The following is a 27,346-nucleotide window of genomic DNA, read 5'->3' on the forward strand; positions in this document are numbered from 1 at the left end:
AGTTCTATAGTCGTGTGCCCTAGTATAATCAACATACCACTGTCTGTTCCCTATTGACTAAAGCGATAGAAAAGAGGAGACTTGCGGGTGTCTAATGATTTTCCTAACAATCATTCAACTAGTAAACATTAGTTCGTATCACGACGGCCCATGATTACGTATTAATGTAAGCGACAAATCAGTAGGAAGGGCGACGAAGTTTCATACACGTGTGTTGTTACGGATACTCCTGAAGTTAGGAAAATCTTTAAAAAGTGTAGTTTCACCGTGTCGCTCTTCACCCACTAGCTATCAAGGTGAACTGTTCGAACTAAAAAAAACGTAATCATTTGCATTTTTATTCTAGCATTATCTACATTAAGTGATCAAATGGAACTAACAAGGGTTCAGAGTTCTCAGTCTTAGAAAACGACCAGCATCATATATAGATATAACGCTGTCCTGAAGTGCAGATATTAGGTTGTCGTCACTTTAGTAGCGTCGTGCTTTTTTTCCGCTGTCACTCCCAGTTCGTGATATTTTCTGTGCTAGTTACGTTCGTCTGTGTATTCCGTACACGATTCGTCTATCCGTTGTGTCCTCTGTGTCGTTTGCTGTTGCTCAGCTCCCCGCTGATGTTCATTGTAATTATAAGTTGCGGTGTGAGGTGCCGTCTGCCCTGCCATGTTTCGTACGTGTTTTGCGTGCTAAATGACCAATTGTCTCCAGCTGCCTCTACGATGTTGCCCCGTGCAATAACACATGTGCCTGTACTGTTCTTTTTCGTGGCAGTCAGCGGTACCGCTGCTTGCATTGCCTTATTTACTATTGGTTGCTCTCGGTGACTGGAAGTTCTGTTCGCCACGAGTGGCCATAACTCGCTCGCCTTGCCCGCAGCGAACGAAGGTGATATCTAGCTGAAGTATTCTTGTCAACAACGACAATGTTATGATCGCAAAGATCCGCCGGGTAATAGCTACGACGTAGACAATAATAAGTACATAAACGGTAGCAGAAGTATATAAACTCTCCGAAAATAAGGATACTTGAACTGTTGCGTGTTGACAATGTTTGACCATCGATAACGCAGAGATAGACAGAGACGCAGAGAGAGTTTCGCTGGTGACTTGGAATGCAAGCCGGCATTGTTACGAACGGTTGTTATTGTTATTTTCATCCTAGCTAAAGTTGACGAAATGTTTTCGTTGATGCGTTGTGTAGATGGCATTTCGCCAACTTGTGTCCCGTTGTATTTTCGTTGCTGTTTTTTGGTGATGCGATCTTCTGCTGCGCGATAGGCCAGGAACCCGAGCCTTGTCTTCCGCTTTCAGTAGCCAGTTTTACTGATGGATCATCGATTTTTACTGAAGGATGCCGACCCGTGGGTTCGTTGCGTCTCCCCTTGCTTTATTACCTAATCAAACATTCGGATCTCGCAGTGCGGCTCAGTCGACAGCAGCTGCTGTTGAGCGCCGAGAATATGTTAGTGCGGAGCGTAGACGCCTCGGCAGGCACATAGAAAAAATGGGCAGGTACGAAAATAGGCGCTTACTGCGTTCACAGCAAAAGCAGTCACTGGCACCAAGTTGCTGCCACTTCATTATTCATTAGCATTAGTATAGCAGTAATATTAATCAAACAATAAACGATGATCTTCGTCAGGACCTGACATTGTTTATTGTCAAGTGCCGATGGCGGCCATAAAGACATACGTGTCACAAATGGACAAGGCGAATTCTATTAAAAAAAAAAAAAAAAAAAAGAAAAAAAACATATTCCTAATGATCACGATTGCAATAGGTACATAATGACTGAGAAGTACGGAAAGTAAGAAACCGAAAGAACTAATGCTGTTATGATGAGGCATGCCGCCTAGTTTCCTGTGGCACCATAGTTTTGCCTTCACGATCGTCGAGTACGCGTACTTAGACGTGTGCATCTTCCTAGTATCATGGCACCTAAAATAGGAACTGAATGATCAATAGTGATTAGGTTCTTCCTTTAAGACTATGGAGAACTTGGATACATTGGTCAACAATTAATCGCATCTTGTAATGATACTTTATAAATGTTTCGCGTTTAACCTCGCTATCGTGGCTGTTCCACCGGTTGCAACTACCACAAAAAAAAAAAAAACGTTTTAGAATCTATCATGATAGAAGTGCGAATCGCCGAAAGTCGTTAAGGTCCAACCGGCCATTTACATTTGTACTTCACTAGATGCTTTATTAAGCGTCCACGCACAAAACGCGGATGTCGCCAGCTTGACCGTGCATCTCTTGGTGAGCCACCAGGCAAAGCCATCTTACGGTAAATCGAAAGTTCGTCACAAGAATGAATTTATAACCTGCTTAGTTTTAAAATTTGAATCGATATGTATATTAGGGAAATACGCCACGTTGGATTGAAACAAAGTTAAGCTAATGTAAGCAAAACAGAGCTGTTGTAGAATCATGTGCCGTTATCATGTAAAACAGAAAAGTACATATATGAATTCAACATGGTTATTTTCTAGCTTCCAAGCTAATAGAAACAGATATGCGACACATCAACAAACATATTGATTTATTTCATGATTACCTGTTCCCGACTAAATATGGGCATTGTATATGATGAATTCTGCACGGCAATATGGCAACGGCAATAACGGTATAAGCAAACCCTCATGTATTGTGTAACACATTGCGTTCAGTTTAAGTTCTTTCCCTTCAACTAGAAGAACACCTTCAAGCAAATTCTATTTTCATATGATCTACTCGTTATAGAGGCTAAGAATTCTAATTCGAATAGGAGGCATTAGAAAGAACCTTATATGTTGTTACTTGTCTCACCAAGTTGTCGCACCTAGAGTTTGTAGAGATCGATTTTTAATCAAAATTGGATCAGGCGTTGGGCGAGCCTGTTTTGCGGAGGGGGTCTAGAGTTTCCCTCTGTTTTGTGTTCGGTCCTCCCCATCCAACATGTAGCTGCCATGCAGAAGAACGTATCCAACACGTAGAGGAAAATCTTGTGCCAGGCCAGTAGTCCCTAAATAGATCGTATTTAGCTCCCGCTCGCCGAGTGCCTTTCGTTTCCCAGCGAAGAAGTCCTTTGCAACGGCAAGAGACGAGAACGCAGGCTGGATTACCGAGTTGCCAAGACTAACAGCGTGCATTCTGGTAATCTTGCACTTGTGGAAGAAATGCAGCAATGAAAACTATCGAGTTTTCGCTTCTCCGAAATTCCGGGTTAATTTCCAAAACATCACGTGATATTGGGGGTCACACTTGGTTAGGTAAAATGGTTTGGCAAATTTTACTAGAAAAAAAACGATGCACCTTTATATTGTTCAAAAAAAATTGGATTATTTTAAGCTATGATAGGCTACACGCAAAAGCGAACTGTGAAACGATACAAGTAAGGCCCAGACCCGGAAGGCCACAACTGACTTGACTCTAATGTGCGAAAGATTAATAAAGGAACGCGCCTGACAACGTTATTATTACGGGTTTTGTCCTGTTAGTTCGGCCTCTCTAGCCAGTCGAAACGATGTGTTAGCAAAGGGAAATTAATTTACGCTTGCGCGTCTGGCATTAACCTAATCTGCGTTGATACCGGAAGGAATATGAAGTTTTCTAAGGAAACACTTTTCCTCGAACCTCTATTACCTACCTGATTGTTCGTCCTAGTAGAACAGCGTACGCATGATCATTTTTTACTATAACGAGGAGTCATGTATCTCCTATGAACGTGCATGTATGACTGCATTATTAGTTCACATCAACCTTTTTGTTGTCCAACACATTAAATGTTCTCTAATCGTTTTTTGTATCTATAATTTCATTTTATCGTCAAGTGTGGATTCTACCTTGGGTGGAGTAGGCAAACAATTTAGCCTCCCACCATTAGGACAAAATTGCCCAGGCATCTTGCCGATAAATGCACAATGGAACTGCACAGCACTCCATCCGACGTCCTGCATTTGCATGTGTTTGCTGTTTCCATTAACTGCTAGAACCAGCCGCAATATGCTTTCTCATATTGAATTAACAGGATCCGAGCCATTGCACTCCATGATATACTTCACGGAGCACGTACGAAGATACATTTGCACTTATCCTGTATTTGCCTACCGTAACTAGTATTCATCAGGGCAAGTCTTTCCGCTTACGGGGTTTCCGGTGAGGACTGTTTGTGATTACAAACCTCTGTGGCATCGCAAGTGCTATCGAGGAGGCCTATAACCGTTACACGTTTCAATAACGTGCCGCTGGCAAACATCGAATTGAGTTATCGCGTCTCGAAGCGGCAGATTCGAATAGCGAAATGGCAAACAGAGCATGGCTTCCTGTATCGATCAGGTTCATCTCGTGTCCGATCAAAGCCACTAGAAAAGCTAGAGCCGACAGCAATAATGATTGATCTCTTAGAATAAACATGATATTATTGTTTCATAATCATCATCGATTTATTAATTAAACAGTGGAAAGTTCATCACGTTTTCCCTTATGGATCGTCTCTGATAAACATTAATGCTCCGTGTGTAAATCACGTAACCGTATATATTAGTTCTATCGTATTGGCCGTGCAAAGCGAGAAAAGAAAAACTCTAGACGTTGAAATAGGCAAAGCATCGAATAGGCGGAAACAATTGTAGTCAAACAAGCTATGGCTACTTGAAAAGGAATTACGCACCACGTCTTTATGGACTATCTAGTAAATACAGGCTGGATATTCAATTCTTGCTTTGAACTGAACTAGTGGAACGGTCGTCAAAGTTGTCGTGAGCGTATCTACCATAGCCACATTATAACTGACTTGCGTATGCGGGCGTTAAGGGCTTTTTAGAATAGGATGTCCTTCGTAGCGGTTTTCTTAAACGGACTCGGTGACCACCTAATGCAAAACAGGACTGACCATATCATTGTAATAATAGTCCATGAAGGCGCTAAAAAGCAGCGGGAAACTTGCTCGTATTGCCAGCGATAAGTGCCGTTATGACAAGAAAGTTTTTTTTGGCAAATTTCAATCAACGAGATAACTGCCAGATTTCACAATAATAGTTTACTAAAATTTATTGCCAAAACGATGTCTAAATAACCCTCCATTCCCATAAAAGATCTGCCGCAAGCTGACATCTAGAAACAATATGCATAACTAGCATTTCGCAAAAGTTGCCCTATTGTGATAGAGTGTGTTGCAATATATTGGATATACGCTCATCATTTTTTGGCCATTTCAATTTAAATACATCTTCATCATGCCCATAGCGACTTCTAGCGGCAGGACAAAAGGGCGACTTATACAACTGTGTACGGTCGGAAAGTGTGCATATCCAATACTTAAGGCACTGTCTATAAGGCCACAAAGCACTGTAATAACTGGATTGTGAAAAGTGTATATATATATATATATATATTGACCTTCTGTCGCAGGCATATTCACTATGCATGGACGTATGCGCTTTAGTCGCTGAAACAAGCTAGCATCAGACTCAGCTATGAAAATTCATAGGATTCCTTTCAATCGATTAGCCCTATAGATATGAGCCGTATGGAGGAGACGCCTTCTATTCTTTGACGAGACACTTGACCACTAATTTATCAAATCACTTGACTTGGGTGGTTCAGTGGATTGGTACTAATGAACGCACCTCGGGACGCAGAGTTAAACGGAACCCGTCAGATTAATCGTTTCCTATTCAAGACATACACATACGTACCATTGTGTACCTATATGGTTACCGTTACGCTACAGCACTTATTCGTGTAAGCTACGGTAAGGCCCTTACTTTAGTAGATATCCTATAAAAAGAAGTTTGCCGCGGTTTTTCCTGACTTGCAGAACGAATTCCGGATTGACTAAGGTATAGGACCGTTTTTGCGACGCTCTCGCTGAAGCTGCTGTTGTTCCTAGGTAACTATAGGCACGTAAGATCTTATAATTGTAGTGGCTTCTCAGATAAGATTCCTCCGCCTCATTCCACTCTGTAGAGCCACTCTTTGTTCGTTTCGTGATAGAACCATCTACTGTACAAAGAGTGATCACAAAGGTAGGCTAGCTTCGTGTCATAACCATGCTGTCTAATACACTACTAGAACTCATAGTTTAATGGCTGATATAGGTGGTGGAAGATATATTGTGACATTTTGATAACAAAAACTGAGTTTAAAGACACGCACTTGGAACACTGAAAAAATTAGATAAGTGGTAGTAGTTTCTCATCAAGTGACACTTTTTCTCTCTTACGAAAAGTAACGATAGCTAGTTCGAATTACGAAATATGTATTGCGTATACGCTAAATCCACCAGAAACAAAATATTATGCTCGATTAAGACGTACCAGTCACACATCGTATTCTTACATCCTACGCGGGGTAGAAACGTCCAATCTGCTTTAACTCTTCACTGCCGTACATGTCTAGTAGATTAAACCCAAACATAGCCCTTTGCCCTCAAAGGCTTACGTCGTTACGCGCAACGTGCGACGTATTTTCTTGATAGCACTTCTGCTAATCGTTTCGTTGACAAAACGCCCGTTTTCTCATGTCTCTCGTCGGGCGCATGTGTCCTGCTGCTGTATAATTCTTATTCGGAGCAGAATTGTGCCATAAGCAGGCGGAGCGATTCTCAGGAGAATATCAGGTCCCCGAAGTGGTATGGCATTAGAGACAACAGCAATGGTAAACATCGAAATAGTAGCAGCATTGTTATCAGAAGGACATCTAAAGGCCAACCACGACTTGGCTTGGCTGCTTTTATTGTTGATTCGATTCTTCCCACTGCGCTGAAACTCTGTTCAATGGTAAGCCACGGGTCGAATAGCTACGCTTGCGTAAACAACCGCTACACATTGTCCGGCGAAATAGAGCCGGCAACAAAAGAAATGCTGCTCCATAAACATGCTCTCATTTCCTGAACTTCAGTATTGGGTAAATAGGCAAGAAATGATGTCACGTCATTTTTCGGGTGTGACTTTCATTGGGTGTGACGTTGTGTGCCTGGTTCAGTAGAGCATGAAGAGAGGGGTCACATACGCGCTCAGTGGATTATGGTGAGAAATTCCCGTACGATTTGAGTATAACCGGAGAAGACGGCAATGACGATCGTCTGACGCATTGATCGACGCATACGTATGGATGTATGCCTGTCCTATTTTATAAAACGGACTGACGAATGTCTGGTCATCAGATGCAGCTTCTAGCATTCTCTTCGAGGGGACAAGATGCATGAAGCGGTCCGGTATTGTCGCTATTATCTTGTGAGATAGCCTATAACAGGACGGACCGAAAGGCTGTGTAAAGTTATGGCAGAGCGAGGTTGAGCGGATGAATAACAATCTGAAAGTAGCCGTGGTCGACGTTGATCAGCTGACATCGAGGTAAGGACGTAGGGTCTCCAGGAAGGGCGGATCCGTAGCATTCAAAAGCGTTTTTAATGTTTCATCAGAATAGCATGTATGTTTTCATTTTGAGCAAGCCTAGAAGCGTTTGAAACATGGGGTCGCATTACTCAGACATCTTTGAATTCAAATTATGATAAATCTTCTGTACAGCAAGAATCTAGCGTACTCGAATTGACTATTTACTATTCGCACCCAGCGATTCGTGTGCAGAGACATTAATTAACCAGGTTCGGTCGAGGATAGCTCTCAGTCGTCGAGACTTCGACCAAAAGGGCGTTGCTAATGCGGATCGATGCAGTCGCAAGCTTCTTGTGGCAACGAAGGACATCCGGTTGAAAGGAACGTGTGCTTTTCACTAGCTATTCAGACACGTATGGCTACAAAACCGGGTGACAGAGTTCACGCGTCGAGCGCCGTTGAAATTGGCAACTGAGATTTCTAGCGACGCTTCAAGTGCTAGCTGCGTCAGTAACTATGCTATGTGTTTGTATCATTCGCACAATTTATACCATGCAACAGGTCACAACTATATAGAATCGACGTTGTTTTTTTTGCAATGGAAAATTGTTAACAACGATGTTATGGAGCGTCTAACGTTCGTTATGGGGAGAAAACGTTTTACTTCCACTCATTTCGTAGACTGAACAAAGAGCTCGTGTTGAATTCTAAGCCTACGACTGGCTGGCAAAATGAAGGGATAAACTATTAGGTATACGCGGTAAAAATTCTGACAAACATTGTTGTAGAAAAGTTGACGTTCTCTTCGAATGACGACCCATACAATACGACTCGTTTCAATTTATATGCCCTTATCATATTGTTATCAGCAACTTCAATATGAACGACTAACTGATCCTTTCGAAAAATTTTACTTCAATCCGCGAAGAGGATCATTGATTTGACACTGAATGCCTTATGCAGTAAATGCCGGTGTGCGCCAGGACTCACTCGAATTCATACGTGATCCACGTGAAAGCGAAATTGCGCAGGGTCTAGCTGAAATCATCATTCCGTTTGGAACGTTGTGTGTACAGCGAGATCAGCCGTTGTCAATCTGCGTTCTCCCTAATCCAAACTCCGCTGGGAAGGCTGTACGGAAACAAACCGGACTTCCAACGGTATTCTTCACTCGACGATCGTTGTTCTACCAAAGAGCCAGCAATTTATTTTAAATGTCGCACTGTAATTGGGCGTGTGTATGAAAGAGTAGGTAAGAGAGCAAACCTCTTTTTCAAGCTGAGATTAAATCCCTCCCTCTTTCGTGAAGGTCTTGACGGGAAGGGCGGCAGGTCGAGCGTCGATTCGATCTTTGTCGCGCAATTTCAGACTAATCTGATATGCTGCAAGTCGTATCTCACGTGTGGTATGCAATACGTTTCACTTTCGTCTTACGGTTAAATTCGTCGTCTTTTTATCGTAAGATCGGCTTAATTTCGCCAGTGCTGAAGGCAACTGTTGTCTGAATGTGTCTGGCAAGGTATCCTCTTAGTTTTCCTTCCTCCTGAGTGTTTTCAACCACAACGTTTGTCAACAGAGATATTGCCGTTGACACGCACAGATGTATAACGTTCCCCTAATATATTGTAGTGATTCTTTTACCACTATGAATCTTGATATGAAGTTCTACTGCTAAGCTAGATCGTACACAATAATAGTCTCACCACGGATCTCAATTTAATTACTTAAAAAAAGACCTATATACCTGCATGCAACCAACGTTTGCTAATGGTGGCGAAAGGTCACTGACAAGCGGATCATTGCTATGTATGCGAAAACGGACCGATTTTTAGCTCGTACATCTAAAGCGGGTCAGTATAAAATGGTTATAATTAAAGTGTACGTGTATAAGCCGCTCTAGATTACTAGGGGAATAATCTACTCTCAATAAACAAATCGATAGAATTTTGTACTTTGGAGGATTAGCTCTATTTGTGAAGTCCCAATCCCGCAAGATAGGTATCGTTAGCTCGTACACCCATATATTAAATTCTAGTTCTTTTAACATTGTTGCCTATGCCGCGGCTAGAGGCCTAAAGTGCGCTTGAATTAATTTATTCCTCAGTGTTTGAGAAATGATTCAAAGAGATAAAATGGGACACAGTCGTACGCCAGAAAAGTTTTCTTTAATATATTGCACAATACTCCAGCTTACATAGTTACCGTTGAAGTTCAGTGACCTGCACATGCCGCTAATCAACAACAGTATCAGCTTTAGTCTCTATTTGTACGGCTACCCATAACAGAATATTTACCTCAAAGATTCCTATATGCCCTTTTCGCTTAAGGCGATTTCGCTTACTTTGTCGACAGGCCCTTCCAGGTTTTTCTGTGTATTGATTGTATTCCATTTTCCGCAATAGTTTCGTTTAAAGTATCAAACGCTGCTGTTAGAATCAGTCCGTACACGAAAATGTTATCACGGCTTCAGGACCGATACAACGAGGAGTGTCCGTTAATGTTTGCGTATGCCATATTATGATCGTCAACGTCTTCAATCTTTACGCTGCTACGACAAGTCTGTCGTTTTGAGTTCGTGTAAACATACTGCGCCACGTCGTATTGACATTTAGCGCGACATTCATAAGTTCCGCGGCATTTAGAGAAGGTCCATTAAACTACTTGGTGTATGATGAACTTTATGCACCCGGCGCGTTGAAACTGAAACGCCGATCATTTTCTCCACATCAATATTATGGGAAGATTACATAGTAACAAAGATCTATTTAGTGTGTGACGCTCGTGCGTATTCCACAGCTGCTTAAAGCATGGACGACTAATGCGAAAACAACTATGAACGTGGGTTAAAGCAACGAACTTTGAATATCAATAGATTAACCAATAACAACAAGTCTATAGAAAAATAATCGATAAATTTTCCAAAAAAATGATTGATCAATAGATGATTTCCGTCGTGTTGTTGACCCGTTGGTCCGGGTTTTGGGCTGGAACTACCATCTACTGTGAATGTTTCGTGTACCGGCGACCGCAAATCCGCGGAAGAGACTCAACTGGCAATCCATTGACTTTGAATGGATGTCAATGGCCGACGCGGACTGTTCATCTTGAGTAAAGAATGCGCAAAAGAAAACACGATTTTTTCACCGTATGAACAATAAAACGCCATTAAGGGGTGCTAGAGGGAATCCGCGCTACAGTGAGAAACTGTTCCGCCATTCGCTATCTTTAGCGGTGATGTCGCAATGGATAAATAGGTTGTTTTGCCTTGTTTTTAGACTGTGAAGTCTAAACTTTAGTACGGATACGTATCGGTAAAAAATATATTTTTTTGTCACTATCTAGGCACTTATATATATATATATATATATATATATATATACTATTGTTTGTTAATGCGCTATGCACATCTTAAAGATAGTCTCAAAGATATATTTATCCACAAGACCCAAGCAAGACGACTATTATTAAGATTATTATAATCATACGTAGATACTGAATTTCGAATATCTATCCAACGAAGATCGCATCCTGCTTTTGTTGTTTGTATACATCCCACCAGTAATTTTTCCGCTTGATTGACGATCATTGTAGCCACCCAACATGGTATTGGCAAATAGTAAAATAGGACTAATTGTTAACGGAATTTATTAAAAATGCCGTCTAAACATTTTGCCCACTGAACAGGATACCAATAATGGCGTAAAAACGTATCATCACTCTAGTCTTACAATTGTAAAACTCCTGACTACAAACTGTCAGTATGAAGTACAAATCATCATTCCAAACATGCGCTTATGGCTCCATTAGGGCCTTATATATAGTCATGAAGAAGACGATTTCGTATGCGAACCGTGCTTTTGTACATTAAGAGGCTTAAGAACGATCATAGAACATGTGTTGTGCACCATTATGAATTGTCTGCTTCTACAATTTTCGTTTTGTCATACGTATATCGCTCATTTTTGTTCTTGTCCTGCTTTTTTTTGGTTTCAGTTTTTGTATTTTTGTTATCTTTTCTCGTTTTGTTTGTTTCTTTCGTGACTTCTGGTTTCCGTAGAGTGCAGATTGTGTGCGATTTCATCCACCTGGACGCCATCACATCATCAACGACACAGTGAAGAGTGCCTCTCTTTTCATCAGCGTGAGCTGCCTTCAGCAACTGCCAGCCCCATCTTGCTACATTCGTAACATTTCCTGTGATAATCGCAATCCCCTCCAGGCCCTGTTCGCCATTCGATCAGAACAACTGGAAAGATTAAAGTCAAGGGTCTTCAAACCGATATTGCCGTAAAGCTGATTTCCGTCAAAATAGCTTCTCCGTATCAACCTGCTACAGCTAGCGATGCAGGCCTCGATCCCCCTAAGTCGCGCGCAACCGTGAAGCTCCCTGATCAGAAGACTTTTGCCCCCTGAAGGAGACGAGGTGACCTTCAATATCTTTCTTTAGGCTTCTGTTCGTACGCACAGAAGACCAACAGCACGAGATCGCCCCTGCTTTGCGGGAATTTTGTAGGTAGCCTTCGCCCGGCACGCTGCCCCCCTCGCCCCTTCTCCCCCGAGCACCTCCTTGGAACACAGCCCTATCAACTGGCCGCGACTGCTAGTAATACCGTTAGGTTTTTCGGCGAAAGCACAACCGCCTGTGTGACCCTGGTCCGTTAGTGCTTCGCTGATGCTCCGTTTAGAGTGTGTTCGAACAACTTCTGCTTCTACTGGTACGGCTCTTCGTAGAAGCATGTTTTGTACTGCCGTCGACTCTGAAGAATAGGGGAACGACCAATCGGCTACAGCTTCTCCGTGCACGAGAAGAGGCCGGACCTCACAGGCACCTAGTGTTCTAGCCTCGCTCCACGAGCGCAGTGAAACAAGACATAACAAAGCTGCAGATAACTACAGGAATCATCAGTACGGCATAACAAGTGCGTGTAAAAGTCAGTCATGGGAAATCATCAGGGTTCTCAGATGGGCAGAGCCGGGAGTGCGGCCGGTAGCGTCCAGCACAACGGAGGCACCACTGCAGACGATCCCGAGCCGCTGCCGCAGCTAAAACGAGGGTTTAGCCTGAGACGAAGCAAGCGGCTCTCGAAACGATTTCGGAGTCATAAAAGTGAGTGTGCCTCTCTAATTCCGGTTGGCGAGTTCTATTGACCTGCGAAAAGCCTTTGGGAAAGCTTCCGCAAGCAGGATCGTTTTGAGCTGCTTTAGGGGTGATGACAATACATAACACTTGAGGCCCTTTCTATCACTAATGCTATTGTTCCTGTACAGGATTTGTCGCCTGTAAATGTGCTGTTAGGTTAATGCGTCTGTGTTCTGCATGCGTGCCCTAATGAGTCTATTAGTACGTTTAAACATCTATTTATTTTCCATTCATTCGTTTTCAGTACAAACGTTTTAGGTTGCTTAGCTTTCTGTATGCATGCAGTAACAGTAAAGGCTAATTTTATATTTGTCATGAAGAGACCCCATCTATTTACATTAGATATATGCGTACAAATACATTATACAAGTTTGTTGTTGTGCGACTTGAAGTAACAAGCACATGTGATGTTAGGTAAAACCGCCTCGTGTATATCCCATGCATGATGTAGCGTACAGGTTGACTTAATGAGCAAAATGCATGTTAACTAAGAAGAAATTCAAATAAGCTTGAATTAAGTTAAACTCCTTCCTTTGCCTTTACCTACGTTAACTGGTCAAGGAAAGGAATATAGAATATAAGTTATATTTTTATCAACACGCCTTATGGAGCTAAAAGCACATTAAATTCATGTTGGCAATATATGGAAGTGTAATAAAACACATGTTGAATAGATCAGCTGTACAGCGTATTTCAAAAAGTGTGCGTAAAAAACACACAAGTTCAATGATTATAACTTCGGTTTCTCTTTATATATAATCGATATCTAAATTACTAAAGGATATATATTAAATCTACCGCAGATAATTGCTGTTCGGGTCAATACATGACGATGGGCATTTAAGTCCTAAATTTTAAGAAACATTTTATCTGGTGTTATGGCGCATTTGTTTTGATTGAATTGTGATCTTCAAATTTTTACGGTCATCCATTTTCTGGCGTAGACCTTATTTTTACAAAAATTCCTATTAGAATTATTTTACGGGACCCATTTATCTTCTTTTTTTAGATATATATATATATATATATATATATATGTATCTTACCAATTCTTATTAAGATGCGTTCTTATGTCTTGACGATAGTACGCAAATGCTACGTTCTGGCAAAAATTTCCTATCTTCATTAACGTGCTTCGGTAGAACTCGTAGTAAGTTCAGATAACCGTTAAGTGGCGCCAGTGTATGCATTCTTTGAGACACTTTGTATTTATGGAGGTCAAATACATCGTTACAAACGAGTTTGTTCCGGACATGTAGTTAACTATATATTTTACATCTACGTCTATACATCGAGAAGGCACTTTTCAAGAAGAAACATCGTAGCTAGCAGTTGATTCTCATATATCAGGTTTAAAACCGGCTTACGCCGGCGTGCTTTCAAGAGTAAGCTGGTTTCTTTAAAAAATGTGTAGCTTTTTTTTATCGACTACAATCGACAATTCTAAGATATATATACAAACAAAATTAAATAAGTTGTATTTAAGTACGCTAGGCAGTCTGTGGCCCAACACTCCGTCGGGCCGCCATTTTGAAATTGTTCAATCAACACAGAATCAACAACAGATTTAGAAAATTTCTAAACCCAGAAGATAAATCCCACGATGTGGTAGCAGTTTTTGACGTGAGTAATGTGTAATCGTTTCGAGACGTTTGCTGTTAATAGATATTAAGTCTAACTAAGATATTGCACAAATCATGTATAACCAACGACCACAAGTGTCCGCTTGAACAATCCGGCTTAATGGATGTGGAGATTTTTAGATAGCCGTCCAAATTATAGGAAGCGTGCCATTGTATCTCTAAGTTGGCATGTACATGACATAGTAAGACAAGGGAGAGATATTGAAAACAATTTGATTAAATAACGATCATCGGACATAGACATGTTGTCAGTTCTCCTCACGAGAACGCATCTCATGGTCGCGTAGTTACATTGTCGTCTCTATAGCACCTCGATGAATAGACAGACATTTACTGAACTTTATCTCATCGGAACGGCATGACCCCCGTTGGGTGGTACGCCGCATGGCGAAATCTGTTCACGCAGTAAAACGGACCGTGTTCTCATACGACGAATGATTAGGTAACTTATGCAATTTATCATACAGAAAAAAAACGAAGTTCGCCGAACTAGCTTAGATAGAATATTAAATAAGCTAGCAGAACACATTTTTGGAGCGCTTCCTAACTGCAAAGCAACATCCATAATGATAATAGCAAATATAGTTGCCTCGTAAGTTACATCTGTAGCTGTTTAAAGTTGGCATATTATCCCATAATTGCAGTATATGTTTTTCTAAGATATTTTCCTATGCGCAAGTGGGCAACTGCATTAGTTACTTAGCAAGATATTATAATATACGTAAGTCGATTGGTTTGACCTCCCACTAGTGAGGAATAATCTGGCGAAGTCAAATGGCGCTCATCATCAGAACCAAAAAGAAGGGAACAAAGCGGGTAAGTGGATGCTGTGCGACAAAGCCATAAGGGCTGACGACAAACATGAAAAATCGTCAAAGGAAGCTTCTCGCTTTCTTCGAGTCAACTTCTCGTTGCCTTATTCATACGTGCGCTCCACGTAACTTTAAACATACCTGCAGCACCTTTAAAGATATAGTTGAATTTAGGGTCTTTCTTCGTCGTTGTCGTTCGCCGTTAAAGACGCCATCGTCACTGTAAGCACTAGCAAGATTTCGTCTTTAGCTTGAATCGCGTGCGTAAAATTAATCTTGAACAGCGAGTGGAACAGGCGGATGGCTTCGTGTTCTGTGTCTGGGCGTAAATGGCATGACCCTCGTGATGAGCTGCTGACTCGCCGTAAAAGAAAATGATCATATTCTTCATAGAGACGTAATTAGCTGTGTAGACTTATGTTCTATTCTGGTATCCGACGTGTTGAAAAAGAGCTCTGTGAATAATTAGCTTGGCAGTGGCCTTTCGTCAACGACGCCAAAGACCACTGTATTCTAGCTAGAAGGCTAGCAATAGCCCGTGCAAATATAAATAGATAATGCCACGTATGATCCCAAGAGTAATTCGTTGACACCACCGGCAGTCAGAGCTGAATTGGCCACATGGCTATGGCAAATCGGACAAAACGTAAAAGTCCCTCTGAGTCTTTTACTCCAACGTTGGTCAAGATCAGCTGACAGTAGGCAGCGGAGATCAACATTCAGGAAGACACTTATTACGGTTTTAGGTGCTAGTTTGCATGCTGCATCCGATTTATTTGACTCAATAGGCGAGCGGGATGCCACGTGTTTTCCCTTCAAGAAGATAAAACGCTAGTCGGAAGTTCATTGCATGAATACTGGTGGCTCCATCTATGAATCGAAACCATCACGCGTTGTGTACTTGTATGGCACAGATATTCGGCATACATTATGGTATGATTGGGTTGAAATGAATAATTGCATTATCAAACTTGTTAATTATTGATAGCTCTCCACTGCTCCTTCTGCTGACGACATTCTCTGAAATCTATAGTGCTTTTTCAATCAGATCTCGTTCCTACTATCCTTTAGATAGTGTCTAATGTGTTTTTCCTTTTTTCTCATGTTTAATTTTTCATGGCTAGAGCATGCATGTCACTTGAATAACATGTTTGCTTTTAGTTCTTTCCGTTACGGAACATGAAACTGTCGAAAGTGTCATAGGTTGATTTACAGGCGGCGGCGGCAAGGTTGCCTGAAGGTCACGCCTTAGTCAAGTGGAAGAGGTACTTCTAGAGGCATGCGCGAAATGAACTAGCTCTAGCGAATTTACTGCAGTCAGTTAGAGCGGAGACACTTTTAGATTGCGCTTGCCAGCCAGGAAAATCGAATCATAGTGGGGCTCTGGAGTCTCGTATCTCTACGCTTTTCTCCGGACTGTTGATGTTAGTTCGCCGCAAAGGACATTTTCAATTCGGCCCTAGATGTTTCTGAGGTCCTCAGAAGCTTTTTACTTTAGACTTTTGGGCAGTGAACTTGCATCATCAACAGGTCCTCTTGTGCGCTACTAACCTCATAAATCCTATTAGAGCTTTTCGTCTCTATAAACTTTGGATCTTTGCTTGTGTTATGGCTTTTTTTTGTTCCTAGCACATCCACACAGGGGTTATGCTGCTAAATGTAATCGATTCTTGCTTCACTGGGCGTAAAATCTCTTAGGGGACTGTCTAGCCTCGAATTAAATCTCTTAGAAGATACAAGCTCTAGAAGATTTAGTTACGTCTACCGTAAACTAGATAAAGGCCAAAATTGCAACTACTCGAAGTTCAGGATAGCGCCACGGCCTAAGTATACATACTTACTTCTAGTACCTACCTAAAGACATTACCTTAAAACTGTTTTCATGTTATTCGCTACGTATTTGGTTTATCTTCAGCGAACGCTATGAATACTACGATATTTATTTTACTTAAGTTTACCTAAGATGATCATGATCTTTCATCAGATACCCACACAATTCTCCCGCAAATTTATTTATCTTCTGTTTCTAATTAATTGCTTATAACTAGGTGAGTATAACTGTACGTTTTTCCAGCGTTTCTAGACTCGGTACCATTTAATATAGAAAAATGTTTTCATTATGTAAAAATGCCTTCCTTCAAGTGCTGTCGAACTTGTGATCACATCATGCAAAAAAATCATGCAAATACCACAGCATATACCATAGCAAATACCAAGTTCTACCATAACATACTGTCTTCAAATGATTTAAGCATCGTATGATTACATACTACTTACGTCCCGAATAACGATAATGAACCTTGGCGTCTTCTCGTGCGTTAGTTAGCTAGTTGGGGTACGTGTTGCTATAGATCAAGTATCATAAGATAAATATATATATCTATATATATACATATCTGAGCGAATGGCAGCAAAATATTTGTTCCTGCCAGCTAATGCAAGGTCGAAGTTAACCCAGTTCGCTTTAGGTTGTTGGCAACGAATGGGATGACTGGCAATATAGCCGAAATTGTAAAAGAGGTGCTCAAACGTCTCGTTGATTAACAGTTTCCCCCAATGGAGCTCGACAACGACGTCAATGATTCTAAGGAATGGTTAGGTTCCGACTTCAAGGTCGCTGAACGATAGGCACAAGTAAGTCTTTATGAAAATCTGTGTGCACAGTTTTCCTGGAGGAGCCCGATTCGCTGCAACAGTTTCTTTGTCGCCTTAGGTCGTCCGGGGCGCCGTTCGAATGGTTCGTATAAGGTGAATGAGAGCTGTTCGATAAGCTGAAGCCTAAAGTCGACTTCAGCGTATTCTCAGTTATCGTCCAGCGGCGAAGTCGGTGAACTCTGCGAACTTCATCCGAATTAGTTCCGAGTGGTCCGAGACTATACGCCGGAGAAACCTGGCATTCCCTTCCGGAAGCATACCCATCAAATAAGGGCCCCTAGCAGTCTGCTGCTGTTCCATAAGGCGGCCATAACGCGCAGCGTTCTAAGGTAGGATTTGCAATTATCAAGTCAGGACGAACGAAAATGGCAGACTCCAGCTATGTTGACATTGAAGCTCGAATGCCATCGTGTGGGTTCACGGAATCATATGTTTGCAATTAAATACCATTTTCAGTGCATTGATCATATCGCATGAACTAAGCAGTTCTCGGTGGGCGGCAGTAATACGGGCGTTTCAAAAAGTTTACTTTCAAAAATGACACATTGTGTCAAACCAGTCTACGAAAGTTAGCCGAAGCCTTGGTGTTTCAAACCTATCTTCGTTGCCACTCGAACGTTAACAAGACCCGCACGCTGACTGATGGTGTGCTTCTTTCCGGATAGGGGGATACGAATCGGAGCACGCGAGTATGTCCGAGGCTGTTATGAGTGCCGACTTGCGGGAGAAAGCTAAGGAAAAAGTGCAGTAAACCCGCCGCTAGAGGCTGATGAGTCGACTCTGTTGGGCAGAGTGAACAATTGCGATCACAATTAGCATGACCACGACAACAGAATGTGTTCCAGAACAGGGAGCATTTTTTTGGGACGAAAGGCCTCTTTTTGGCGGACTGGTGCTCCAGGGTGCCTTCGGTAGTGCCCGACGCCGAATGTGTACTACCTCAATCGTTCTCGTAAACAACGGGGCTCCTAGACACGCGCATGACGAAGCTACAATGGGGTTTAGGCAGCCCGTCGTGCAGAACCCACGGACGTTAGTGGATATTAACCTGATTATTAAGTGGGAACATCCCTCAGATAAACGTGGCCGAGGGGTTAGGTTAAATCAAATACTGTAGAGTGAATATGCGTGTACAATGCGGTAAGAAACAATATGCTAGATCTTATCACATAAACGAGTGCTGCCTCAATCATGCATAACAACCACGCATCGTTTTGTAATGTCCATGTGTCGGCTTTGTATCGATTATCCACTTGCTAAACGTAAAAAGGGGACACACAGTGTAGTCACAACGATGACCTTCTTGTGTGATCAAGTCGAATATTGCCGCTGGTAAATGTTTATTATATAGTTGGCTGTTGATGTTAGTGGAAAATAACATACTTCTATGGAATGTTTATAGAAAAAAAAGTAATGCAAGGTTAAGTATAATTAAATACTTTTTCCACATATAAACTTGCTTGTTTCTCATTGAATTATTATTATTAAGTCTTACTGAAAAATTTTGAACGCAAACACTACGGAGAAGTGCTTATTTTGTTTGCTCATCACAACGCAAATTATCATCCTGTTTCCTGGAAAACCAGCATTACTAAGGTGAACGTTTACATATATGGATTTGTCGTATGGCATTTCCACGAATTAGGCTTCATTCCATGTGTACAATGTATAAAAGATGATTACAAGGCTTTGCTATCGAAACTATATTCAAATTGTCATTGTTATTTAAAATGGGTTTGTATAACTGCTAATATATTCTGTCGCCGTTTTATTACTTTTGGTGGGGCGGCCATACGATCATTGCAGGTATGGAGCGGATTCGTCGAAGTTTCCGAGATTCATTTCGTCGTAAAAAGGACGTCGTGGAGACGTGTAGCCCCCAGCTGTGGGCCGCTGACGAGGTGGCCGTACGTCAAGGTGACTGTTCGTTTCACGTCAAGTATCTCGGAGCCCTCGAAGTATTCGAATCCAGAGGTAAGTTAAAGTAGAAAGTTCGACAAAAAAGAGGGAGCCGAGAACAGAGCATATATAATAGTGATCATATTCTAATTGCACATTTCTTTACTTGGGTAATAAACGAAGAGTCCGAGATGGACCTAAAATGCATTGATCCTTCTCGTCCAATTCCGATATGTCCGCGAAGCATTACGGGACGTTTGATCGAGAGACAATTCTTGTAGACTTGTTGACTCACTCCGTACAGACATCGCTACGACGGTAAGCGAGTCGATTGTAACTATGAACTGAATTAGAACGACACATCAAAGATTTGGAGTCATAAAGTTACTACTTCAAATATTACCGGGTATGTGCGTGCGTGTGCACAGTACAGAAACAAGCGCCGTTTAGTTTTTACCTAGGCGTTATTGTTGAGCTTATCTCTATCAGATAGTTTACCAATGATGTTACGAATAGTAGTGAGATAAGTCCTATATATCGAATCGCTCAGGTGTTGTGTTATATCAGTCAGCACAGTAACGCTTATCTTCGTCTCGCGGAGATAATCGGTCCCTGTTTAATAATCAAATATCAGCAGATGGCCAGACAAGTAAGCTTCTTGCGCAGCGTTTCAGTGTTGATGTATCGATGAACAAGCTGGTCTGTTACCACGCGAAACACTCGTAAACGCTCGGTAGCAGCTAACCGAGCTTAATTTACCCGCCACTTATTTCAACTATCTGCGTCTGCTCATGTAAACATGTCCAAGTAAATATACCGATGACTGAAATTTTTTGAATGAAAACTCAAAAACTCCTAAACTATTATATAAAATATTTTATATTTTTTGTTTATCCTTATTTTATCTATATAAAAATGAAGAAGGACAAAAAAAGAAATAGATTAAAAAAACGGTAAAAAGACCAATGGAGAATTAGCTGGTCCTCGAGCAACATCCGTTATCTCATTATTTTCTGAAGATATTTATTAACTGAGCAAACAGTCACGACTGAATATCACTTTGTTGGTTACGAATGTTTTAATCCGTAGAAAAATCGTCAAATCAAAAGAAATTAATGTAGTTTATTCACGTGAAAATCTTCATCCGCAAATCATATAAGAGCGCCTTTAACATTGATTAGATTAATTCAACGAGCCTTACGACAATTTAAAAAAAAATAGTGTATCGGTATTTATTAAGATTTTATAGATATGCTGTTGAAAAATAGCACTCGGGGAAGCTGGATAATTCCTTTGCTAAGTGACAGTAAATTTTATGTGAAAAAACATAGTGTACACTTTTGGCTACTAACTAGTCACATTGCGGCTCTAAAGAAGGCATCGTTGATTGTCTGCTATTCCCTGTACGGGGCTGCAAATATACGATGTACGTATTTTGAGCGTTAGCTAGCCGTTTTACTCTTGCACATATGAAATGCATAAGCAGAAAAATAGGATAGGGCCTAAAGAGAACCTGAATGAGCCTACACTATATTTTCGTTACAATCGGTATATTAAGTTGAACGTTAAAACTTATTTCAATTCATCTTTCAAATTTATTGTATCGTATTTCAAATATTCATCTTAAGGCATCACCGCCACTGGAAAAATCTTTGCCTTGTCAACCCGTTAACGTTTCCCTCCTGTTTATAATATAAATTTTACTTCCAGGCCACTGATGGTATACCAACATAAGAAGTCCAGCGACTTATGTGGGTATCGTTTACTGCAGAAGCATCATCAGATAAGAATCTGTTGCGGTAAATCTGCATCCGGAATCGCTTATTTTTGCTTTCAAAGAGAGAAGCTTTCGTATCCGCAACTGTTCGAATTGATATTTGATATAAGTGAATTCGGGGCCGTGTGATCGTAGTGGTCCCGTGTAAAAACTGCCTCTGACCCGCTTTGCTTCCTGCAGAGTATATTTTAGTTACATTGAATCTTCGATCATATGGATTGTAGCCTTCGTTCTCCAGCTGGTTTGCTAGACAAGAACGTTACAGGAAGAAAGTGTCAAGGTGAAAGCTATGGGAGGACCTTTGAGAGCGTTTGCGGCTGCATTCCCTGTTGACCTGGCCCCTGCAATACCTGGTAATAAACGCTGAGCCGTGCGTGACTCTGGCTCTCGTTTACGTCGTAAATAAGCTGATACTTTTTACTGTATAAGTCCAACTTACAAATCTACGCCAAAGAATCTAGGAATATTCAGTTATAGCTGGTCATCCTTTTTTTGCAAACGTAGCTGGGGCATACGCAGACCCAAAAGGCTCTCGCACCACCATGCTTGTAAATAACCAATTAGAACTTGGAACAAAAGGCCAAAAAGGTCCCAGTTACCTCTATTACTACGCGAACGTACTCTTCTTAGCTGAAGATCGTGCTGGTTACAACTTCTCTTTTCTGCCCTTCTGCCTGTACCTAACTCTGTGACTGCATCAGGTACGCGGTAATTGAAATCGTATTTAGTTATTATAGTTTTCGTGTATAGGAAATAACTCTTATTGCAAAAGCCCATGCCAATAAAGCTACTGCGTACAAAGTTAGCTCCTTCCGTGCCCACAAGATAGTTCAGCGGCAACATGTTTGCCCACTCAAGTTAGGGGCACGTGAGGCGGTCTAGATTCGAATTTCAGAGTAGACACAGTTTGTATCGTGTTAAGAGCCAGCGATCTGAAACTACTCCTAGCGTCAGTATTAGACGTAAAAGTATATATACTTACAGTGCTTTTAATGGCATCCACGAAGTTTAACATGGAACTCACATAATAGGTAACATATCCTAACCCACTATTATCTGTCATCCAACACATCACAGTCTACTAACAGTGGAAAACGGTCCAATCAATGGAGGACCAATCAGTATTTTGATACTGTTACGTAACCTGGGAATCGAATACGACAAAACGTTATACCTAGGGAGTGACAGTTCAATTTTGGCCTTTTCGTATCTATAATTCACTTTGGCTCCATCTCGAACAACCGTACGGACAACTACGAGTGGTTTATATTTGTTTCTCTCATCGAACATGTCCAGTATATAATTCGTTGCCGTAGCATTGATATTAAGCCGAGTTTCCCAAGGGATCTAACTCGAGTTCCTCTAATAATAGTAATATTAATAGTATTAGTAGCTAATTATCTTAGTTATGGAGTTTTAGCCATAATTTTGCATAATTAAATAGAACAGTTTAACTCAGCTAATATTGAAATATAAGTGGCCGACTCGACTGGCGGCGGTTCTATCCACTATTAACTCTTCCCTATTCCCCTAAATCGAATTATCATCTGATTTCGTTGCTCCAGGATTTGTAGACTCTGGGGCGAACGCCGGTCTATTCTTCCGGCATTATTGACATTCGATATACGATGCTTTCTACAGTAGAGCCAGCTTTTCGTGCGGTAACTTTGGTAGAACTCAATGTAGAGGGATTAAAGTATTGCCAGATGTAACCTGCAGTACAGACGGAACCCAGTAGGGCAAGAATCTTTCATAATTCTCAGCGTCGGTACCGTTATCATTGTTTCATTATGTCATTTTCGCATTCACTTTCAGCATATTTAGCATTTATAAAAGCAATGAGCAGCATCCTAATAACCTGACCGTCACAGAGCAAAGCACGGATTCGCTCCTCATTCATTACAGTCGTCGTCCTTGCTATTTAAATTCCGCTTTTGTGCGCTCCGACTCTTTCTCCGACGACCTCAAACCCACGTAATCATTCGTGTTTGATGACGCAAATTTGAACAATATGTAATTATTGTGGCAGTACGATTTACGCAGCGCGTAGGCACTGATAGGCAATTAACGTTAACGAGTCCAGGAATCGCCCTGGCGTGAATCTCATATTTCCGCTTTACACGCCGCCTCGTATTCCGTATCGGCATGCGATCGATACCTATGTCTCTCTCAAAGCAACGGGCTACATCCCTAAACTGAAACTACAAGCCGACGCAAGTGCGGACCTTCCCTATGTCTTAAATTTTACGTCCGATGTCGCTGTTAGGCATTCCATCAATCAGGCAGCTGGGTCTCGACCACGAAACCCGTTTATGCTTACGCTTGAGCCTTGACCACAACATGTCCTTAAAGTTAAAGGTTAAACAAGTGGAGATCCTATGTATTGTCAGGCTTAACCGGTCATACAGATACATTTCTCTTCCGCTGGTTAACGTAATGCGATAAAGACTGAATACGGTTGTTCATGGTGTTTTCCAAATCCACTGTGGAGAACTACTGCTGTTATTGGACAGGACGTGTCCCTCCCTAGAAACATAAATTATTCCGCTGCCAAAACAGGAAATGAACTTTTCAGAAAGATGCAGAATTTAGTCCATAGCTCATTGCGTCTGCTAATGGCGGAACTCGTGGGTCGCGATATTACCGGGTCGGTGTTTCTGTGGTAATTTTATACAAATCCAATTATAAAATCGCCTTAATATCGCGCTGTACAACTTTATCGCATAGATACATCTTAAAAAAGATACTTGTAGCTCAAAAAAGTTTTATCTAAAGTTTATCTAAAAATTATTTCTGTATCGTTGGCAAACCTACAGCATTGCAACCGTACTGCAAAAAGACCGCATTCAACCAAACATAATGTCCTCGAAGTTAAACGTCTGCGTCCACTTAGCGTGCCCGATGCCAAATAATAAATAACAGGTTCCGAAAGGCAGGAACTTGCAAGACCAAGTATGTGGGCCAAGAAAAGTAGGTCCCATTGAGTTCCTTTGGGCAAATGATTTCTCCACTAGTGTGAAACATAGAGGTGCCCTGGCAGCAAAAATTCGGTAGAAATTTGCCACATAAATGCAGTACGGTCGAAAACTTACCATTTTTTCTGTTATGTACCTCACTTCCATTCGAGTCAGAACTTGATAGTACACTGCTGATACCAGTATATCTAAGTATCCAACACTATGGTCGCTCAACATAGCTAATGAAGCCCGTTGGTAATGAGACCACAAAGTAATAATAATATTCAAAACAGGCTTGTATATCTCGGTATTTATCGTTCTTGGTTTAAGCTATCGGACTCATCATTACCATGATTAACTGCTTCTTCACTGTGTATCGTCGAATTGCGACAGGTCGTATCTCTTTCGTAAATCCAGCTTTAGCAATTTTCATGGTTGCTAGCAAAACATTTCACAGGGTCTTCGTCTTTGCTTAGGCCAGTGATCACGGGTTACGGTCCGTTACATTTCCCTGACAATTCCACAACTTCGCCTTAAGAATGTCAAATTTATCACCGTATGATAAGGATCATCGCAGCTATTTTTGGTTATGCGGTGTATATCTATCGTCATAACTACTTCTGTAAAGATCTCTTTGTTTATCAGTCGCGCGAAAGAAAACTTGAAAACGAAGTTCCGGAAACAACCTAATCTTTCGCTCTCCATTCATGCAAGTCACTTGCCCCTCGCTACAGGGGGAGTACGGTGATGGATAATTGCTTTTTAAAATTAGTTTTTAGTTGTTTTAAAGCATACACATGTGACAAAATACATTATAGGATATTCTCCGAGGTATGTAGATAAGTATGTATTACGTATACGTGATATTAGAGACGCTACGAAATTAAGTCCGCTCATCGTGCCCTTGGAAGAGAAACATTTCAATTTATCCGCAGAGGCGGCTTCCATTTAAGCGCTTACACCACAAATTACCCGAAGTACGTCGGCGTGTTTTGTAGAGAGTTTGTGAAGTTCTGTTTGATATGTTTTGCTTTGATCATTAAACATCTTTCATTAACTAGATATAGTTTTCTAAGTTAATACTTGGGGAATTTGAATTTCCCATATGAAACTATCGCCCACCTCAGGATATGTATTATTTCATTGATCTGTTGAACGGTCGTAGAATGTGGGTTAAAAAGGGTTAAGAGGGCACACATCGGGCATTTTTCTGTTGACTTGACTATAGATGTCAATGGGAAATAAATACATATACGCTGGACAGGTGTTGAAGCCAAGATCGACGGAGTCAGACTTTGTGTTATAGTGTAATCACATGCGCTACAACGCTTTTTGCCTTTATGGCGCCACTCTGAACAAGTGACTTCTTTTGTGTAAAAGGGTTATGGATAAAAATGTAGAGAACGATCATACGAAGGATTCTAGGCAGTTTTCGATAATGTGTTGCATTCGATCCAGAAACGCGAAAAGAAAGAAGGTTGCGTGGAATATTGCTAGGCAATGGAAAAAACAGCTCTGGATATTACACATGAGGCAGAATAATTGCCTTATGGTAGAATTGTTAGGCAAGTGCCTCAGGGAGGGGTTCAGTGCTTTACGATGCGCCATCAAAACCTGTTTCAATTGACTATACGTATACTAAAGTTAAATTGATGTTCTGAAGCAATAAATCGATTCAGGAACTTAAACAAAACACAGCTCAAATGAGGGATAATAATAATATCTAAAGTATTCGTGACATTCCGGACAAGACTTACTGTCGTTCTAGGAGCAAAACAACGATGGTTGACGTCCTTATCATGATGCATCGGGTCCGGGGTCACATTAGTGATTCAGCAATAAGTTCGTCATGCTGTATCGTTAAATTCTCATGTGTTATTTTCATTAAAATATGGAACGTCGTTTTACTGTTGCACCCTTGCAGATAATGGAGTGCCCCTCCAGAAGGTATCGATTATTATATAGGCCTATAAAAAGCATGTCCGTAAACGCTATGTGACATATGGGTGAATGGTTACCACGGCCCGACTTGGTGGCAATAATTGTCACAGTTATATTCGTTTTGAAATGTTTCGATTGTGCGCAGTGATCTGCTTGCCGATTACTGCTGGTCGTGTTTATATCAACATGGCGTGATTATGGCCTAATTTTTCCCAAGAACTTAAAGGTGAGATGTAAGTTTTATTGAAATAGCATGTGCTTGCCGTGGAAACAGTTCAACTGTTATCGAAGTTTTTCTAGTATATATATATAATCTGTCCGACGCTGATCAGCGGTGCCGGTAGTACTGTAGTCATTAAAGCTGTCGGTGGTTATAGTTATTTGCGCATCGGTCGCATAGGATTGGTTCCTAACTATTTGCTTTTACTGAGCAGTGGAACGGAACAGACTATGTATTTTTTATTTCGAAAAAGTTGGATGGGTCACCTGGAGGAGCGAGCACTAGTTACTTAAACAATCTCGCGGCTATGTATGGTCATATGGGTTTTGGTTAGAACTATGAAGAGGCCGTTTTTAGGCTTGTTCTCATAACTCTTGTAGAGATTACGTAGCACGTCAAATCGAATATTTCTGACTATATATATATATGTGCTTGACATATATAGTGACAATATGTATACATGTAAATATGTAATCAAACGTCGTCCTTCTGTTCATTTCAGGTATGACAGTATGTGAGGAGGCATTGAAGACGTTACGGCATTCCAGAAAACGACCTGTAAAAGGAGTTCTGTACGTAACTGGTAAGTTGATGCACAAAATCGATTTTTCTACGTACAAGAGACGGCAAAAATGTTAGATGTATTACGCTTTCATGTGTTTTGATCACTTTACGTCGATGCACCCAAATGTCTTTTGGGAAACAGGACTGTTTTAACTTAACGAGCCGGCAAGTTGGAATACGTTTTGAGGGTATTCGAATTGGAGCGTATCAATACATTTACCAGCACACAGATGGCGATCGGAAAACGCCAATAATGAAAACACCGGAGCCTTAAACGACGTGCTAATCATTCAAGATATATGAAAGTTGCTAGAGCTAGAAGGCGTAATAATTTCAATGTTCTTCAGTCTACAAGCCTGCGAAGTTTACACAAGGCACGTTATCTACAACTAGGCTGAATACTCATATGCTCCTCAA

The 27,346-nt window shown here is 41.2% G+C and overlaps 1 protein-coding gene across 12 annotated transcripts in view; it reads left to right on the forward strand.

Annotated features, from left to right (window-relative positions):
- numb (NUMB endocytic adaptor protein) overlaps window positions 1-27,346 on the forward strand; it is a 57,489-nt gene that overhangs the window by 17,669 nt on the left and 12,474 nt on the right. For 7 of the 12 annotated variants that reach the window (XR_002683086.2, XR_002683079.2, XM_022840910.2 and 4 more), the window contains 3 exons: window positions 11,379-12,428; window positions 19,378-19,545; window positions 26,868-26,948. Coding sequence is in view for 10 of the 12 variants with exons in the window: in XM_022840910.2 (XP_022696645.1) it covers window positions 12,260-12,428; window positions 19,378-19,545; window positions 26,868-26,948 (418 nt within the window). In the remaining 2 variants the exon portion in view is untranslated. Of the gene's footprint in view, window positions 1-11,314; window positions 12,429-19,377; window positions 19,546-21,435; window positions 21,601-26,867; window positions 26,949-27,346 lie in introns of those variants that run through there. The other 5 variants (XM_022840955.2, XM_022840946.2, XM_086970202.1 and 2 more) reach the window with 4 other exon arrangements.

This window comes from Varroa jacobsoni, unplaced genomic scaffold (genome assembly GCF_002532875.2).
Source record: "Varroa jacobsoni isolate VJ856 unplaced genomic scaffold, vjacob_1.0 scaffold_98, whole genome shotgun sequence".
Lineage (NCBI taxonomy): Eukaryota > Metazoa > Arthropoda > Arachnida > Mesostigmata > Varroidae > Varroa > Varroa jacobsoni.